The sequence below is a fragment of the Pituophis catenifer genome, unplaced genomic scaffold, assembly GCF_029215685.1.
Source record: "Pituophis catenifer annectens isolate HBS135680 unplaced genomic scaffold, rPitCat1.0.hap2 SCAF_2, whole genome shotgun sequence".
In the NCBI taxonomy this organism is placed as follows: Eukaryota; Metazoa; Chordata; class Lepidosauria; order Squamata; family Colubridae; genus Pituophis; species Pituophis catenifer.
The window spans coordinates 10,272,542-10,292,999 of record NW_027256882.1 but is presented as its reverse complement, the minus strand read 5'-3'; the positions used below and the strand labels follow the sequence as shown (position 1 = coordinate 10,292,999).

At 38.1% G+C, this 20,458-nt stretch overlaps 1 protein-coding gene across 1 annotated transcript in view; it reads right to left on the bottom strand.

The window, feature by feature from the left end:
• LOC139309829 (vomeronasal type-2 receptor 116-like) overlaps positions 1 to 20,458 on the bottom strand; it is a 94,155-nt gene that overhangs the window by 20,310 nt on the left and 53,387 nt on the right. The window contains exons 2-4 of the mRNA XM_070934032.1: positions 12,043 to 12,331; positions 6,739 to 6,951; positions 5,338 to 5,464 (exon numbers count right to left, since the gene is read on the bottom strand). Of these exons, the coding sequence (XP_070790133.1) occupies positions 5,338 to 5,464; positions 6,739 to 6,951; positions 12,043 to 12,331 (629 nt within the window). The remainder of the gene's footprint in view (positions 1 to 5,337; positions 5,465 to 6,738; positions 6,952 to 12,042; positions 12,332 to 20,458) is intronic.

Here is a 20,458-nt window from a genome sequence, read left to right as displayed (position 1 = left end):
CAGTACGCTAATGAAATCCAACTTTTTATATCCACCCCGAACCAGCCCATTGATGCCCTCGATGTGATGGCCCGGTGCCTGGAAGCGGTACGGGTCTGGATGAGGAGGAACAGGCTTTGGCTCAACCCGACCAAGACCGAGTGGCTGTGGATACCGGCATAGCGGACCAAATGAGAGGTTCCATCTCTGACTATAGGGGGTGAGGTGATGCCCCCTGTAGACAGGGCTTGCAACTTGGGCGTCCTTCTGGATTCACGGCTGAGTTTGGAGGAGCATATAACAGCCGTGACCAGAGGGGCGTTAGCCCAGGTTCGCCTGGTGCGCCAGTTGTGCCCATATTTGGACCGTGATGCCCTATGCACAGTCACTCATGCGTTAGTCACCTCCCGGATTGACTACTGCAATGCTCTCTACCTGGGGCTGCCCTTGAAGACCACTCGGAGGCTTCAGCTGGTGCAGAATGCAGCCGGGCGGGTTGTAATGGGAGGATCCCGATACTCCCATGTTACATGTCTCCTGCGCGGCTTGCATTGGTTGCCAGTTGCCCTCCGGGTGAGATTCAAGGTGCTGGTGTTAACCTATAAAGCCCTTCATGGCTTAGGCCTAGGATATCTGTCGGACCACCTGCAACCAGCATCGACTTCCCATCGCCTGGTGCATTCCCAAAGAGAGGGCCTACTCAGGGTGCCATCAGCCAAACAATGTCAGCTGGTGACCCCCAGGGGTAGAGCCTTCTCTGTGGCCGCACCCACCCTTTGGAATCAACTTCCCATGGTCTTTGGCTGGCCCCCGACCTTTGTACCTTCCTCTGTGAGCTTAAGACCTGGCTGTTTAAATGTCCTAGCCAGAACTGATGGGGTCTACTGTTTTAAATTGGTTTTTAGTCTGTTTTAGTCTGTTTTAATTTGTATTTATTGGGATTGTTTCACTGATGTGAGCTGCCCTGAGTCCTTCAGAGAGAGGGCGGCATATAAATCCAATAAATAATAATAATAATAATAATAATAATAATAATAATAATAATAATAATAATAACAACCCCTCCGAGGAGCTCTACCTTGTCGTGGTGGAGGGGCTTGCGTGCTCTAGTGATCCTAAGGGCTATGCTGAACAGGTGCAACCATATCAGACAGACCTTAGGTGAAGGGCCAGACAAAATCTGCTCCACAACCCATTCAAATATGGTGAATACAGAAAAAATGAAATTTATGCCGGCTGAACCGTCGCCCGGATTAACAAGGGTTCTGTTGGATGCTATGGCTCCTGGGCATTCTACGCAAAATGAGTTACAGGGCTCAACTCCCTCTGCTAGGCAACCAGGGCATGGAGCTGACAAGCTACTGGAAGAAAAACCCAAAAAGCGAAAAATCTGGACCAGGGAAGAAAACACCTCTATTATGAAAGCTTACTATCAGTCTGAACCAGCAAAACATGGATTTCAAAAAAGAATGTATCAGATTTGGAAGATGAACCATACGGACTGTGACACCAGTGAACAAAGGTTAATGGACCAACGACGTGTAATCCTAAACCACAAATTTTTCACTACAGAAGAATTAATAGCAATAGAAGAGAAAGCAATTAATGGTCTGAGTACAACAACAAAGAGGAGGAACATCAAGAATGATTTCCAGACTCAAAAGCAAATTGAGGAAGAAAGGGAAGAAGAGGATACTGAAATGGATGAAGATAAAGAACAAGGAAGCACTAAAGAACAAACACCAACAGATAGTGCTCAATTAGCTGGAAAAATAAAGCACCAAATGGAAGATGATGAAAGAACACGTTTGCCAAAGCTGAACCAAGTGAACCGGAAAGAATTGAGAAATGTACTAAAAAAGGTCAATGAGGCTGTGCAAACTATTCGAACCACTACATTAGCCGAAACTAACCAACTGATGTATGCAGCAGCTGTCATAACCACCAAAGAACTGGGGTTGAAAATACAAAAGAACCAAAGAGGCAAGAAGGGGAAGCCTAAGTGGAAAATTCGGTTAGAATTGAAGATCAAAAAAGTACGTGGAGATTTGAGCAACTTGAAGAACCTAAGGCAAGGTCAGCTAAAGAACAAGCAGGTCAAAGCAGCCTGGAAGCAAGATACGATCTAAGGAATAAGGAGATTGCAATAGTAATTGAAGAGCTGAAGCAGAGGGTTGTTGCCATCGCTGAAAAGATTAAAAGGTATGAAAACCGAGTAACTCAGTTCAAGGAAAACTCATAGTTCAGAGCAAATCAGCACCAGTTTTATAAGAATTTAGAAAATGGAAATGGAGTAACAACAAATGAAAAGCCTGATAAAGAGAAAGCTCTGAAATTCTGGAAGAAATGTGGGAGAACAACAAGAAGCACAACAGAAATGCAAAATGGATCAAACAGGTTGAGGACTCTATTAAAATGCATAAAATGGAAGACGTGAAAATAACAAAAGCAATGGTGCAAAGACAGTCAAGAAAAGTGAAGAACTGGAGTGCACCTGGACCGGATGAGCTGCATGGCTTCTGGTTAAAGGCACTTACAAGTCTGCACAAAAGATTGGCAACCCAGATGAACCAGATTCTAAAAACACCTGAAAATGATGGATGGATGACAACAACTGGAAGGACATTTTTGATCCAAAAAGATAAAGAAAAAGGAAAGGACCCTGGAAACTATAGGCCAATCACCTGCTTGCCAACAACATACAAGCTTCTTACTGGTATCATTGCAAACCAAATCTATGGATACCTGGAAAGAAATAACTTGCTTCCTGTAGAACAGAAAGGATGCTGCAAAAACTGAAGAGGAACAAAAGATCAATTGCTGATCAACAAGCTAATCCTAAAGAACTCAAAGAAAAGACGAACCAACCTGTTCATGGCTTGGATAGACTATAAGAAAGCGTTTGATTCAGTTCCCCATAGCTGGATCAAGAAATGCCTGGAAATCTTAGGCATCAGCAGCAACATACAAAAATTCATGGAATCTTCAATGAACCTCTGGAAAACAAAACTTATGGCTAATGAAGAAGAACTGGGTGAAGTTGAAATTAAATGAGACATTTTCCAGGGCGATTCCCTTTCACCCCTACTTTTTATACTCTCAATGCTACCACTGACAATCATTTTGAAGAAGATGAACTGTGGATACGAACTTGCAAAGAAAGGACTGAAAATCTCGCACTTGATGTACATGGATGATTTGAAGCTGTTTGGTAAAACAAAAGCTGAACTGAATTTATTAATTGAAAACACAAAAGAATTCAGCCAAGACATTGGGATGCAGTTTGGAATTGACAAATGTGCAACAATAGCAACCAAAGCAGGCAAGATCATAGAAGAGGATGGAATAGAACTAGAGAATGAAGAAATGATAAAGGCAGTAAAATCAGAAGAAGGCTACAAGTACTTGGGGATTTTAGAAGCCTCTGACTTAATGCATAATAAAGTCAAGGAATTAACTTCAGCCAAGTACATTCGACAAATTCGTAAGATATTAATGTCCAAATTGAGTGGAGGAAACATCATAAAAGCCATAAATACCTGGGCTATACCTGTGATTAGATACTCTGCAGGAATAATTGACTGGACCCAGATGGAGTTAGACAATTTGGACAGAAAAACAAGGAAGCTTATGACAATGAATCATGCCTTGCACCCTAAAAGTGATGTTGACCGATTATATTTACCAAGAGCAGAGGGTGGTCGAGGATTCCTACAAGTAAAGCAGACTGTGGAAGAAGAAAAATGCAGCTTGAATGGTTACATCCAGAAAAGTGAAGAACCAATGATTAAGGAAGTAAATAAAGGAGGCCTTTTAAAGACAACTAAAACAAAAGCAGAATATAAGAAAGAAGTAATTGAGCAGCGAGCTGAAAATTGGAAACACAAAGCTCTGCATGGCCAATACTTGAAAAGTATTGAAGGCAAAGCTGACCAGAAACTAACTTGGAACTGGTTAAGATCAGGAGTACTGAAAAAAGAAACAGAAAGCTTTATTTTGGCAGCTCAAGAACAAGCCCTAGCCACAAACTGTATGAAGGCAAAAATTCAACATGTTACCACCAACAGCAAATGCCGCCTCTGCAATGAAAAAGAGGAGACAGTTGACCACCTGATCAGTGGGTGCAGCAAAATTTCACAAACTGACTACCTACAACACCATGACCGTGTTGCTAAAATCATTCACTGGAAATTGTGCCAGAAGTTTGGATTTGAGTACAGCAAAAACCACTGGGAACATCAGGTTGAGAAAGTTTTAGAGAATGAGAAACTCAAGATCTTGTGGGACTTTAGGATTCAGACTGACAGGCACTTGGTCCACAACACACCTGACATAACAATAGTTGAAAAGAAAAAAGTATGGTTCATTGACATTGCAATACCTGGTGATGCACGGATTGAAGATAAGCAGCAAGAAAAAATCACAAAGTACCGGGATTTGCAAATTGAAGTTGAGTGACTGTGGAAAAAGAAATCGTGTGTTGTCCTGATTGTAATTGGAGCCCTCGGAGCAATACCCAAAGGGCTACCCCGCTATTTAGAAATTCTAAATTTGCCGGACTTGAACATTTTGTCTCTACAAAAAACCACCTTACTCGGAACAGCTTACATCCTCCGACGATACCTTAACAGTTCCTAGGTCCTTGGTTAGGACTCGAGCTGCTGAGCTATTAACCAGCCTCAAAGGCTGTGAATCTCACTAAAGATTAACCAATAAATAATAATAATAATAATAATAATAATAATAATAATAATAATAATAATAATAATAATAATAATAATATGGTTGCACCACCACTCATCTTCAGACATCCTCTTCAAGTTGAAGACTTCATAGCAATTTTAAATTGACTTAAATGATTGACTGCTATATGGATATGGATGGATCTAAAACTGTCAGATCTCTAACGTGATACTGCCATTCAAATGGAGGGAAGGGGGAGCATAGGGATAAGCTGTATTTTATAACCTTTTTCCTGCCACCTAAGCGCCCTGCAATATTCTCACCATTTGGGAATGAAATAAGGAGGGAGGACCATATGAATTATGTCAGTTGGTTGAAAGCGAAAGAAGATCCTGGGAACGGATCCTTATCTGGTTCTCCAGGCGGCTGTTGCAATAAACATCTTCATACCTGTGGATTAGCTAAATCCACATTCAGACTGGAGGGGAGGGATTCTAAAGCCCTATTTCTAACTGTATAGTTTGGGAAGGAATTTAGAGTCTGCTTCACCTATGCTGCTATCACTTCTTCTCAATAAAAGGTTCCTTTTGAAATACCACATTTCAAGAGTCTATACTTTCTTGGGAAAGGAGGAGAGGCAGGTCCTTACAGACTCTTTAATTGGGAGTTATTCACCTTCTTGAGTGGAGATGGTCCCTTCCGGACAAGGAACACAGTCATAGCAGCAAACGGGCTCTCCTTCTCGAGCCCTCTTGACAAATCCAGGATGACAATTTTCCACACATTTGGACTGAGGCAGAGACTAAACAGAAGAACAAGAAATGCCAAAGAAAATATGTTAAGACTCACCATCCATGGAAAATGGAGGTTGACTTGAACATTAGTCTAGCAGTCTCTGGGCTTCCCCTAAGTAAATCTAAAATCTCTAACTAGTTCTAAATAGTTGTAGGAGATAGTCCCACTGGCAGATTCTTCATTCAGTTCTTTCCTTCTGCTTCTGGCAAATAGTATTACAATATGCTACTTTTCTATTTAATTAAGCCTGGATGGAAGGAATTGACAAAATATGTAAGCATTAAGTGACAACCCGTTGATTCCTCCTCATGGTTGTGTTAACACACATTCTTCATAAATTCATGAATTTCAAGTTTGGCGATCTAGTCAAATGCAGTTTTAGAAAGAGAGGCATGAATAACTCTGGCAAAGTCCTGGCTGCTTAACAATGTCACAGACCCTGGTCCAGTGGTGGGTTGCTACCGGTTCACCCCAGATCGGGTGAACCGGTAGCGGTGCAGCGGGAGGCTCCGTCCACCCACTCAGACGTCTCTGCGCACGGACAGAAGCTTCTGCGCATTCACAGCAGTGGTGGGTTGCTCCCGGTTCGGCCCTGTTTGGCTGAGCCGGTAGCGGTGACGATGTGACGTCACCGAACCGGTTCTCTTTGTTTGGGAGCTGGGCCCTCCTGCCCACCCTCACATTATTCCTATCTTTATTTCTTCTTTTTCAGCCCAGCTGATAGGTGCGGCAGAGTGGATTGCCACACCTCTCCTGGGCAGAAACCTAATGCGCTTGTGCAGAGCGGAAGTTTGGTGCGCATGCGAGCAAAGTGTGCATGCATGCAGCGATTGTATGCAAAGCATGTGCATGAAGAGGACTGGTAGTAACGCCGGTTGGAACCCACCACTGATGCACACACTCATGAGCGAACTAGTAGTGGCCAAAATTGAAACCCACTACTGCCCTAGTCCTCCCCATTCAGAGAACAATATCCCTAATCTGACAACATGAATCCTGATTCAAAATCTCATTTTGCACTGTGACCCACAGGATGTCAATCCAGACCTGATTGAATTTTATTGGATCCATTCAAACCTTAACTTGGGCACAGGTGAACAGAATTGTCTTTTTCTTTGCAAATGGTGGACAAGTAGCAGATGAAGGACACCTTGATCCATACTACTGAATCCTCCCAAGCTGTCTACAAAAACTATCAAGATACAACTCCTGAAGACTCAAGGTTGAACCAATTTGAAATGGGTCCAAAGGCTCTGGAAAATAAAATAAAAAATAAGCTACCTTGTTGAGCAACTTCAGCTTTGACAGGGCATCTTGGCTGATATCCAGCGTCTGTCTTTCAAACGTCCCCATTTGTTCTTTGATGAGATCCTCTATGGGGAGAATCACTAAGCTCATGATTTTGAAATCTGCTGCTATTTCTCCATTTTGGTCCAAGTACAGTTTCCGCTGGGAAAGATTGCAAAATTCATTCTTCTCCAGGAAGGGGTGGAACTAGAAGGAAAACATGGAGGAATTTTAAAACCTGAGACCTTCATTTCTTATTCCATGCGGCCTTTTCACATTTGAATCATTCTTCTAAAATAATCTAACTTGCAAAAATGCCTAGTTGGGAGAGCAAGTGTTACCCATATCTTCATAAATTAAAAAAAAAAAAAAGCAGTTCAGCAAAATTTGTCAATCATATATTGACAAAATAAATAATTGAAAAAAATTGTCAATTATAGGGAACATTGTAGAGCAAGTCACAAATAAATTGAACAATTGAACAACTTAACTTTCCTATTTTTCCTATTATTTACTTTTGTATTTTCTTTGTGTGCTACATTATAAACGTAAAAAATTGTTATTAACGTAGAAACAAGAGTTTGTAAGAGCCGTGGTGGTGGAGTGGTTAGAATGCAGTTGTTGTTGTTGTTAGTTGCAAAGTCTTGTCCGACCCATCGCGCCCCAATGGACAACATTCCTCCAGGCCTTCCTGTCCTCTACCATCCCCTGGAGTCCATTTAATCTCACGCCTACTACTTCAGTGACTCCATCTAGCCACCTCATTCTCTGTCGTCCCCTTCTTCTTTTACCCTCAGTCTTTCCCAGCATTAGGCTCTTTCCAGTTAGTCCTTCCTGCAGTACTGAAGGCTAATTCCATGGACTGTTGGCTACTATCTTATTTTTAGCAACGAGGACATGACAAACTATGGTATCTATAGATATCATTTATGCATTTCTCTCTGCCAGGAAATCATAAATATTTTTTGGAAGTTTGGTGGTTTTTAAAAGAGTTGAACATAGCTTTGCCTACAAGTTGGTATAAATTTTGAATCACCAAATCATGCTTTAGATAGGGTGCTTTAACATAGACCCTTCATTAAGATAACATTTCTACTTTTTCCCATATTATTATACACGTATACTAGTCATTTTGTAATGAATTAGTAGCAATAGTAGTATTTTACTGATTTGATGCTTATCGTATAATTTAATTTGATGAAAATGCTATTAATGATGCACTGGAAGAAGGATGAAGGATATCATAAGATATGAAGATAAGGTATCTTCATAAGATAAAACAATCTCAAAATAGTAATTGGTTGCAAACCGATTCATGGAAACCACATAGACACATCCATAATAATCTCAGAAAGAGAATGTTTGGGTTTGGCGGGATTCTAACTCAATTAACAGTTCACATTGTAGAAATCATGCTTGAAGAAGACATTGTAAAAGATCTGGATCAAGATTAGGGAAGGGCAATGAAGCCAATGAAGAGATCAAAGAACCTGCTTTTAGCCGTGATGGCGAACCTATGGCACACATGGCACAGGTGGCACACGGAGCCATATTGGTGGGCACGCGAGTGTTGCCCTAGTTCAGTTCCAGCACGAATGTGCACACTGGCCAGCTGATTTTCGGGCCTTCAGGGCCCACCGGAAGTCTTCAAATGGGCTGTTTCCGGCCTCTGGAGGGCCTCCAGGGGGGTGGGGAAGGCTGTTTTCACCCTCCCCAGGTTCCTAGAAAGCCTCTGGAGCCTGGGGAGGGTGAAAAACGGTCCAAATGGGCCCACCGGGCCATCACATGCCAAAAGCGGGGGGACCATGGGGGGGTCATGCGCGCTTGCGTGGGGGGGCAGAGTGCATAGAATTATGGGTGTGGGCATGCACGTACACGGCCACCCCGCACTCCCCCAGCTTTTGGCATGTGATGGCAAAAAGGTTAGCCATCACTGGCCTAGAGGAAAGACAACCAGAATGTCGAAGCGTAAATCAGCCCCGTTCCCCCCCTGGGGTAATTGCACCTAATTAGAAACGGATGGATCTTGTTTTCCATGCTGTATACTTTAAAGAAAGAAAAACCGATATATATATATATATATATATATATATATATATATATATATATATATATATATATTTGTTTATGTAAGTTTTATTAATTAATTAAATATTAACTACACACACACACACACACACACACACACACACACACACACATATATATATATATATATATATATATATATATATATTAATAAGGATTTTATTATAAAAATAGAATAACTAGCTAACTACATCTTTTACCGGCAGCTTATCACACAGACGAACAAAGGAAGTATAAATCAGGAAGTTAAAAAAGAAAGAATGTAGACATGCGCAGTAGCTCAAAATTTCACAAGACCAGTCTTATCTCTGTTGCTATAGATACGTGATAAAGTTCTCTGGCAGGCTACCGTAATGCTCAGAATGGACGTTCGGCTGACAAACACATAACGCAGTGACACAGAAGAACCATCTTTGTCTATGAAAGCTGAAAACCAGGAATAGTCTGAGAGCATCTTTTCCAATGAACAAAATATTTTCATTGGAGAAGGGAAGATACAACACTTTTTGAATAGCTGAAAGAAGGTATATAGAAGCTTAAGATATTTTCTCTGGTATTCCAGAGTGTCAGAAATGGGAAAATGACTTTAGTCACAAGAGAGGAGAGCCTGGCTGAATGAGAAGAAAAACATCCTAAAAAGAGGAGCAGTTTTAGAAGTTCCACTTCACTGTCTCCACTTCACTGATTGTCTTGATGCAACCATCAGTCAAAGCTTTAACTCAGATTCCTGCAGAGAGGAAGAGTTGGGCTAGATGATCTCAGGATCTCCTTCAAATTTATGAATGTAAAATTCTATTATGCTAATCACAAACCGATGCATACAGGAATCTATTTAAATGCCTTTTTAAATATTGGAAATGTTTATATATATCTATATCTATATATAGATATATAAATAGCTCCTAAAAGGAGGAGCAGTTTTAGAAGTTCCACTTCACTGTCCCCACTTCACTGATTGTCTTGATGCAACCATCAGTCAAAGCTTTAACTCAGATTCCTGCAGAGAGGAAGAGTTGGGCTAGATGATCTCAGGATCTCCTTCAAATTTATGAATGTAAAATTCTATTATGCTAATCACAAACCGATGCATACAGGAATCCATTTAAATGCCTTTTTTAATATTGGAAATGTTTATATATATCTATATCTATATATAGATATATAAATAGCTCTGTGATAAATCAGATGATTTACTGTCTAGAAGAAATACTGTGGGGGTAATACACCCCTAACACTCATCAGTGTGTGTGTGTATGTGTGTGTGTGTGTGTGTGTGTGTGTGTGTGTGTGTGTTCCAGCATAACTCTGGAACGCCTGGGCTGCTGAAATGAAAAGGAATGAATTATATCTATAGTGTCAAATCACAGTACTTTTGACAGTGATAGTACAGATTTTGGATTCAAGTTCTGTTAAGATACAGCCTGTTGTGCCTTAAAATGGCTTCTACTGTACAGCACAGTGGAGTTTCCATGGTAATGGCTTCACAGTACTCCACAAGGGGGGCTCCCTCTGGTAAAGGGGATTGATTTGACACTATAGATATAATTAATTCCTTTTCCTGTCTAATACAGGATTGGGATAAATAAATACCCAGGCAACGCCGGGTTATCTGCTAGTAAAAAATATATGTCATTGGTGCCCACTCTTTGGAACCTTATCCCATAAGTACTTAGATTGGCCAAACCTATTGGCCTTTTGTAGCACAAGGAGCTTGAAATGGTTCCCCTCCTCCTTTGCACTTCTTCTCGAAAGGAACTAAGTTTGATGGATCCTTGTTAGGATTCCTTACTTCCCACGGCTGAATCTTAGAGCCCCCAAACTCTTTTCACTCTCCTTCCTTCTCCTCCTGGATCTGGAGGAATATGCAGCATTCAAAGCATAGGTCAACGTCTTAATAACACTGTGAATATACTGGCGATTTTTAATCTGGATCCTGTTCCTTTTCTTCTGGCTCTCCATTGGAGCATTCTGGGTGCATGTATTCCGGCTTTTGACAGAAAAGATGTTCTTGGAAAAAGAACAGCGAAAAGACTTCTCTTCAAACTCAGGGTCCACAAACAAAACAGGTACAAATGTATTATCATTTAGCCATTGTTTCAGCAAAAAAGCGAACATCCAAATACTATGGACGTATTTGTAAAGCATGTGTTTTTTACTGTTATATGATCCCAAGCCTGTCATGATCCAGACTTTTCCTTCAACGGGTGTTGGCAAACCTTCAAAAGTTAAATGGAAAGGAAAAATTCTCTCCCAAATGGAATCATATTCCAAGAAGTGAACTAAAACATTGACTTGTCTCCATTTGGAGAAGGCATGCCTGAAGTAAGCTGCGTTGATGGTCATTGAGTCCAATGGAGAGCGTAAAGAGACTGGTGGCATAAAGGATTGTATTGTGAGTAGAGGAATAGAGTACTCTTCTCATGAAATACCTCTAGACCCACTCAATCATATTAATATCTGTATGTATATCCACATATACAGTGTGGATTCCATGCAGATAAACTGTATTCGAGAATTGGTCTGGCAAAGGTTTTGTATGTCCTAGTTAGCAATACAATGTTACCAGAGAAGAAGCTTCACAAAATTTATTGAATAGTTCAGTTGGAAGAAAAGTCCCTCTGGGACCTTCAATGTTTTGTGATGAATTTCAGCAGATTAGGGTAAAAATAGTTGATGTGTTGGCTAATGTAATTTTTTTCAATTGGTTATTTAATGCTATTGGTCTCTATGCATCCATACATATGTTTTTACTAACAGTCCTTAAGATAATCCATTTCATAAAGTTGTTAATTAATGCTAGTGGTCCCTACAAATCCATAGGACATAAATATTGTATCAACTGTAGGTAAGATAATCCATTGGATTTATTTTCATGAATATGGGATTTATTTACCATTGAAAATATTTTGGTTGGGTTCCTGCACAAAATATGAGTTTTCCATCACTGCTGCACCTTTCTTATTACAGATGTCCCTTTAATTGGACACAGAGGCCCTCCTCACCTTCACACGTGTGCAGCAGAAGCCCACAAACAATGGAGATGGTATCATGATAAGGTATGTCTGCTTTGATCCTTGCCTCCTCCCCACTATGATCTTAATCCCTGGTCATGACACTTCCAGTGGCCAAAGGAGCTCTTCAATTCCATAGAGAAGATAGACCTAACCACTTTCCCTCTCATTTTACAAATTACAAATCACACACACAAACCTGTGGGATTTTGTAGGGACCTACTAATGTTGACATCTGGATTGAGACATCCCAGTCAGCTCCATCAATAAGGGCCAAAATATTGTCCTTCCTTCCACAACTATAGTTGGGAACATTGGCTTCGCCAGTAGAGAGTATGCTCAGCAATGCATCTGAAGTGCCAAGTGTATTCAAATAGTTGTCGTGGATGTTGTAGCCAAGTGTGAGATTGTGCAGGAAATAGGGATTCTTGTTGACCACTTGAATGGCGAAAATGAACCGTAGGATTTCTGAATGATCACTAAAACCCCTGTGTTTAAAAATGTACATTTGATCATTATGATCATCATCATTCGTTTAAAATAATCTAATTTACAAATATGCTTAGTTGGGAGAGCAAGTGTCACTCAGTTCTTCGTAAATAGAAAAAAAACACAGCAGAATTTGTCAATTATATATTGATAAAATAAATATTGAAAAAATTGTCCACAATAGGGACCATTGTAGAGAAGAATGGAGAAGACATTGTAGAAGATCTGGATCAGGTTTAGGGAAGGGCAAGGAAGTCAAGGAAGAGATCAAAGAAGCTGCTCTTAGCCTAGAGGAAAGACAACCAGGTGAAAGCTAAAAGCCAGAAAGAGTCTGAGAGCACCTTTTCCTTTCTTTTTTTTTTTAAGTTTTTTATTTTAAACATAATTAAAAACATACATAGACATACAACATATATAGAAATCTTGGTTTCTTTTTCAGCTACTTAGCAGTGATCCATTTCTTGCTATATATCAATATTTACAGATATTATAATATTAACTTATTCAACCTTTATCTTCTATTATATTTCATTTCTGCTAACATAATGATTGATCTATCACATTTTTCGCTTTCCTTTCTTCATTCCTTTAACTTATTTCCTTATTTTTCAGCCATTCATACCATTTATTCCACACTTTATAATATTTGGTTTCCTCTTTCCCCTTAATTTCTTTAGTTAATTTATCCAATTCTGCACATTCCAAAATCTTCTTAATTATATCTATTTCTGGTGGTGATTCTTCTTTCTTCCAATATTGCGCATATATAATACGTGCTGCAGTCAATATATGTAGTATGAGATACTGTATTTCTTTGGTATAATTTTCTATTGACATCCCTAATAAAAATTGTTCAGGCTTTCCCTCTATTGAATTTTGGATTATTTCTTCAATCCAATTTTTAATTTTCTTCCAAAATTCTTTCGCCACCGGGCATGTCCACCATTGGTGGTAGTATGTTCCATAACTAATCTTACACTTCCAACCTTTCAGAGAATTGCTGGGGAACATTTTCACTATTCTTGCTAGTGGCAGATGCCATCTGTGAAACATTTTCATCTGGTTTTCTTTGTATGCAGTTGAGATTGTTAATTTCATGTTTGTTTTCCACATCTTCTCCCACTTCTTCAACTCTACCACATAATTAAAATTTTGGGCCCATTTGATCATCATTTCTTTCACTGTTTCCTCTTCCATTTTATACCATAATAGAAATTTATATATTCTACTAATTAGTTTTTGTTCATTCTTTAGCAAAATTTTGTCTGAATCGGTTTGTTCTAATCTAATTTGATCCGTTTTTCTCTCCTCAACATATTTTGATCTTACTTGTAGGTATGATCACCATTCTATTTCTCTACCTAAGTCCTGTTCCAGTTCATGTTTTGTTTTTAAAGTTCCCCCCTCATTTATAATATCCCTATATTTAATAACTTTGGATCAATCTACTAAATTTGGGTGTGTTAGTATTTCTTCTGGGGAGATCCAGGACGGTACTCCTATATAGTGATGTTTCTTAATTTTATTCCAAAATGTTAAGAGTGAATTTCTAATTATATGTCTTTTAAAATATCCATGGGTGCTCTGTTCCCCCCCCCATAAAAATGTGTGCTTCCCGAAATGTAAATCATGTCCCTCTAATATTAGGAGTCTTTTATTTTCTAACTCTATCCAATCCTTTATCCAGACTAAACCAGCTGCTTGGTAATAAGTCTCCCAGTTCGGGACAGCTAGTCCTCCTCTATCTCTTGTATTTTGTAGTACTTTTGATCTAATTCTGGATTTCTTCCGTTGCCAAATAAATTTTGTGGTCATTCTGTTTAATAAATCAAAAAAAAATTCCACTTTAATCGGTATAACTTGGAAAAGGAATAACATTTTGGGCAAGATATTCATTTTTATTGCCGCCACTCTTCCTGTCAATGAAATTTGCAACTTTGTCCAATTTTCCAAATCCTTCTCAATTTGCCGAACTAATTTATCATAATTTTCTTTTTTAATTGATGAACTTTTTGCGGTCAGCCAGATTCCCAAATATTTTATTTTTTTTGTTGTCTGTATATCCAAAATCTTTTCTAATTCTATCTCCTGTTCTTTTGTAACATTTTTAGTTAATAATTCTGATTTGTTCTTATTTATTTTTAAACCTGCTACTGCACCAAATGCTTCTACTGTTCTAATCAATTTAGGACCCGATTTTAGCGGGGCTTCAATGATAAAGACCATATCATCTGCATAGGCTTGAACTTTGTACTCCTCATTCTTAATTTCCAGTCCTTTTATCTCTTGATCTTCCCTAATTCTATTTAAGAGTGGTTCCAGTGATAGAATAAAAAGAAGTGGGGAGAGTGGACATCCTTGTCTTACTCCCTTTGTTATCTCAAATCCCTCTGTCGTTCCTTGATTAAACATTACTTTTGCTGTTTGTTTTGAATATATTTTTTCAACCATTTTCCCAAATTTTTGTCCAAATTCCATTTTGTTTATTAATATTGTCATGAATTTCCAGTTCAAATTGTCGAAAGCTTTTTGTGCATCAAGGAAAACCAGTGAAATTTGCTTCTCCGAGTGTATTTCGTAATATTCTAATATATCAACTATCGTATGTATATTATTTTTAATTTGGCGTCCTGGTAAAAATCCGCTTTGGTCCGGGTGTATATGCTTATTCAGAATCATTTTTAGTCTTTCCGCAATTATTGACATAAATGTTTTATAATCAGCATTCAATAGAGAGATAGGGCTGTAGTTTTGTATTAGTTGTTGGTCCAAATCTTCCTCGTGTATTAGTGTAATTAATGCCTCTGACCATGATTTCGGAATGTTTGTCTCCTGCAGTACGTCATTAAATATTTCTAACATTAATCCTCCTATCTGATTTATTGTATTCTTATATAATTCAATCGGTAATCCGTCTGGGCCTGGGGTCTTATTATTTTTTTGTCTTTTTATAGCCATCCCAAATTCAGTTTCAGAAATTGGTCTGTTCGGTATTTCTTTTTGTTCCTCTGTCAATTTACAAACATTTATTTCCTCCAAATATTTTTTAATTTCCAATTCTTCTTTTTCTTCCTGTGTATATAGTTTAGAAAAGAAATTATATATATTTTATCTTCTTTTCTATATCAAATTGCCCCTTCTTCATCTTTCAGACATTGTATCGTTCTTTCATCTTTTTCTTTTTTCAATTTGTAGGCTAACCACCTACTTATTTTATTTGCATGCTCAAAATAATTTTACTTCACTGTTCTTATTTTCAATGCTAATTCTTCCTGTGCAATTAAATTTAATTATGTTTAATTATCCTTCTTTCCTCTTTGATTTTCTTATTTTGGGGATCTTTATATAGTTTTTCTTCTATTTTTTTGAGTTCTCCCTGTAGTTTATTTTGTTGTTGTCTTTTCTCTCTCCTTTTATTTGCTATATATGCAATCAAGACCCTTCTGATGTAAGCTTTTTATGTATCCCAAAGATTTTGGGGTGAGGTATCTTCTTTTTTATTTATACTCAGAAAAATCTCTATTTCTTTTTCCATTCACTGTTTATACTCTTTCTCCTTACATACATATTGGTTTAGAATCCATCTTTTATATCTTTTTTGTCCCTTCCAATGAATTATTATAGGATTATGATCTGCCCATTCATTTATTCCAATATATATTTTTCTGATCTCCAATTAGCAATTGTGTTGTCATCCAGGCCATATCGATCCTGGACCAAGACTGATGTGGATGTGAATAATAAGTATATTGCCTTTCTTCTTTATTGATTTCTCTTCACGTATCTTTTAAACTTAATTCTTGTGTCATATTGAAAAACTCTTTTGGTAATATTTCTTTCTTTCTTTTTTGGGGGGGGGTTTCTTCTCACTATGGTAATCTTTTTTACTGTCCACTACAGCATTATGATCTCCTATTATGCATATATTTTCTATCTCTTGTTCTACTATTTTGTTGTGTAGTTTTTTATAATATTCTTGCTGATTTGAATTTGGAGCATAAATCACAACTAATAAAAATTGTTTGGTTTCAATATCTAATTTGACCATCAAAATTCTGCCTTCATCATCCACATATTTTAATTCTGATTTTATTTTTTCTTTTATATACACTGCTATTCCCTTTTTTTTTTCTGTTGTGATAGAGACACATATAATTTCCCTAATTTCTTATTTTCCAGTAGTTTTTGAAAGCCTTTTTTATGTGGACTTCTTATAAACAAATAACATCTATGTCTAATTTTTTTAATTTTGAGAATATTTGTGCTCTTTTCTTCTGTACATTTAAACCATTAATATTCACGGAGAATAACAATATTGCTTCTTCCATCTCCTACTGTGCTTGTTTTTTTGTATTTCTTGTCTCTCTCTTAACTCTTCCTTTTGCTCCTTCTCTTTCTTCTCGTTATTTTCCTTGGACTTTCTTTAGTTCTTCCTCTCTTTCTATTTCTTCTTGTTGTTCCTCTTCTTGACTTTTACTTTCTAATTTATCCTTACTTTCTTGTTCGTCTTCAAAATAATTTTTGTAAAACTGTTTTGCCTTTTCTACTGAGTCAATTTTAAATTTTTTATCTTGCCATGTAATAAGGATTCCTTCCGGCATAATCCATCGAAACATCACTTTGTGTTGTATTAGTCGGAATGTCAACTGATAATATTGCTTTCTTTGATCTCGTACTCTCTGTGGGATTTGCTTTAATATAATGATCTCTTTCCCTTTATAGGTTACTGTTTCCTCACTAGATTTTTTATATATTTCGTCTCTCATTGTTTTTTTACTGAATCTGATGTGTACTTCCTGTGCTAACTGATGCCTTCTGATATAATTATTGTGTATTTGGAATATTTCAACTATCGAGTCTATTACATCTTCTTTATCTCTTTGTATTAATTCTGATATTATATCACTCATATTCCCTTCCAAATCTTCTTCTTTCTCTTCTGCCACATTCTGAAAATGCAAAAAGAAGGAGGCTTTCTCCATTTCTAAAAATGTGATAGAATCGGCCAGTTCTTTTTTTGATTGTTGGGCTTCCTGTTCTACCATTTCTAATTTCGGATCCAATAAATCTACCTTAGATTCTATTTTTTTGACTTTCTGCTCATTCTCTACTACCGTTTGTTGTATATTCTCCATCTTCTCCTTCATACTTTTCAGATCTTCCTTTAATTCTCCTATTTCATTTTTAATTTCTTTATGAAAACTTCTAGCTTCCTCTTGATGATTTGCCATCTTTTCTTGAGATTTCATTAAAGTCTCTTGGATCGTTTGTAACATGGTTTGCATGGTACTCATTGTTGGCTCCATCTTGTCTTTTTCCTTTCCCAACATACTTTCAATCGATCGCTGGGTTGTGGGGGAAGGCATCAAGGTTGGGGTCGATATAGTTTTTTCCCCAGTTTTTGTTATTGTTGTTGACATTGTTAAATTTCTTGTCAAGTTCCTCCACAATATCATAAAAATTTAGAGATCACTCTAACACATTACAGTTCAATTTAACTAGTCTTAAGACCTCTCACTTAAAACTGCTATTTGTTATTATTTAATTTTTTAATTAATTAATTAATTAATTTAATTAATTGCCGTTCTTCATTCCACCATCCAGTTTCTCCCACTTCTCAGTCTTACACCAATTTACATTCCACTGTCTTTCTTGGTACTTATAAATCCACAGTATTCGATTGTCTATTTTTAATTCTCTGTCCACAGTTCTCTTCCAAAAATCCTCTGTCCTAACACACCAATTTTGCCAGTTAAGGAAAGGAAACTTCTCAGTTTTAGTTTTAGATCCAAAAATCACCATATTAATTTACTCCTTTTCTCTCTTCCATCGCAATTCCTCCGCAATAGTCCTGGTTGTTACTTTGTATCTTCTTTGTTGCTTCTACTTTCACTACTTCCACTACATTTGTTGCCTTCGTTCAATCACCTCCTATTAAGCGCGCTCCCTCTCTGTCTCCGCTTTCACTGCTCCCTGCCATTCTCTTTCTCGTAATCTTTTCTTAAATGTCACTATTTTCTTTCTTTCTTTCTCCGCTTTCAAACGATCACTGCCGCTGACACCACTCTTTGCTTCCTCATTAAAGTGGCTGCTATCACACCTGATCTGCCTTATAGACAGATTTTTTCCTGCAGGATTTAAGGGGTCCAGCTTTCTTTCTCTTGGACGCTAGCGTCTTGCCCAAGAATCATACAGGAATTTATTTAAATGCATTTTTTTAATATTGGAAATGTTTATATATTTAATGCTGTACATATGTCATTGGTGCCCAGTCTTTGGAACCTTATCCCATGAGTGACTAGATTGGCAAAACCTATCGGCCTTTTGTAGCACAAGGAGGTTGAAATGGTTCCCCACCTCCTTTCCATTTCTTCTCCAAAGAAACAGTTAGAGGGATCCTTGTTGTAGTAAAAAAGTGCTTGAAAGAGTAAAAAAAAAAAAAAAAGTTGGCAATGCCCAACCAGTCACATAACCCCTCACCAAGCCATGCCCACAAAGCCACACGCACAGAACCGGTAGCAAAAAAATTTACATTTCACCACTGCTTTCTCCATATTAAAATTTAAAAACATTCCATGTTTTCAACCTAGAGTGGCACCAAACTCCATAGCTCTGGGTGAACTTACCCAGCAGCCCCTGGAGAAAAAAAACTATGTTGAAGAGCAGCAGAAATCAACAATAATACTGTGTTTTCCTCCAGCATCATTTTCTGGACACGTCCTGACAGGAAAGACCACAACCGATACAGAATCCTGCCCTCAGGGGCGTATCTGTAATTTTTCACTAACATGCTGTACTCTGGCTTCTTTTCTGCAAATGGAGCCAAGGAAGGAGTTCATCATCCCCAGAGGAAAAGTTGCTTCCCACTGTAATTATCACCATCCTGCTCTTTGAGATGTCTTCTACTTCTCCAGTAACTGATGTAAAGAGCAGACTGAAACAACATGGAGGGAGGTTGCCTGAAGGAAAGGATAAAGGCTTAGGTCACACTCTGTGTTATCTGAATTTTAGGACAGGTAGGGGCTGTGCTGTTAAATGTACCTTTCTCTCTTTTCCAGGTGAAGCTTGGTTTGTCTCTGTCTGAATCAGGAAAGTCACTGGCTTTTATGAGAGGGCTTTTAATTCTTCCTGTTCTTGTTTAGAAACAGGAAAGTAATTGATTCAGCCCTACGAATGATGGACCTCCTGCTTCTGCTTTTGATGCTGCTGTTGTCCCAGTCTGTCTCGGCGAAGCTGAGAATGAAATGCCTGCTGAGTTTTGAGCACCAGGGTGCAGACAAACCATGGAGTTATTACAGACCAGGAGACCATTTCATCAACATAATCATCAGTACAGCAAAACTGGTGCATATAACGCTCCCTTTCAATGCAGAGCCTTCTAATCAGTTTGACTCGTAAGTCATCCAGGATAATGCAGTTGCATTCCCTCTGTTTATAATTTGAACACTCTCATTTTGTTCTCCTTATTCCACTGGCTCCTATATTGCAGCACATGTCCTATCTACTTTCTGAATCATGTTGATTTCCATGCTTTCTTTGTCTTATTTTGAGGAAAGGACTCAAGTCCAAAGATGGGACGGAAAAAAAGTCCACATTATTTTCCTCTCCCCATTCAGTCTTGAATTTGTGATTTGAATACTGTACTGACTGTTGTTTAAATTAGTGATTATTGTGGTGTCTCCCTCCCTGGCTCATTTCAAATATAACTACTCATTGATATTTACTTCCTGATCCTTATAGAAATACAGGATGACTTATTTTTTGAAACAGCCTGAGTGGTGTAGGAGGCTAATGCCTCCTACTAAGGCAGCATTTAACATCCAGCTGCCTGCAATTACTGCAAGTTCAATTCTCACCAGACTCAAGGTCGACTCAGCCTTTCATCTGTTCTAAGATGGGTAAAATGAGGACCCGGTTTGTGGGGGCAATAAACTGACTTTGTATAAAATATACAAAAGTATGAAGGCTATTGCTTAACACATTGTAAGCCACCCTGAATCTCCAGAGAAGGGCGGCATATAAAAATAAATAAAAATAAAAAAAATAAAAAATAAAATTGGTTTCTGAGTCATTTTGAAACATCCTCTTCCTTCTAAGGTGATTCCACTTTAATCATTCATTTATTT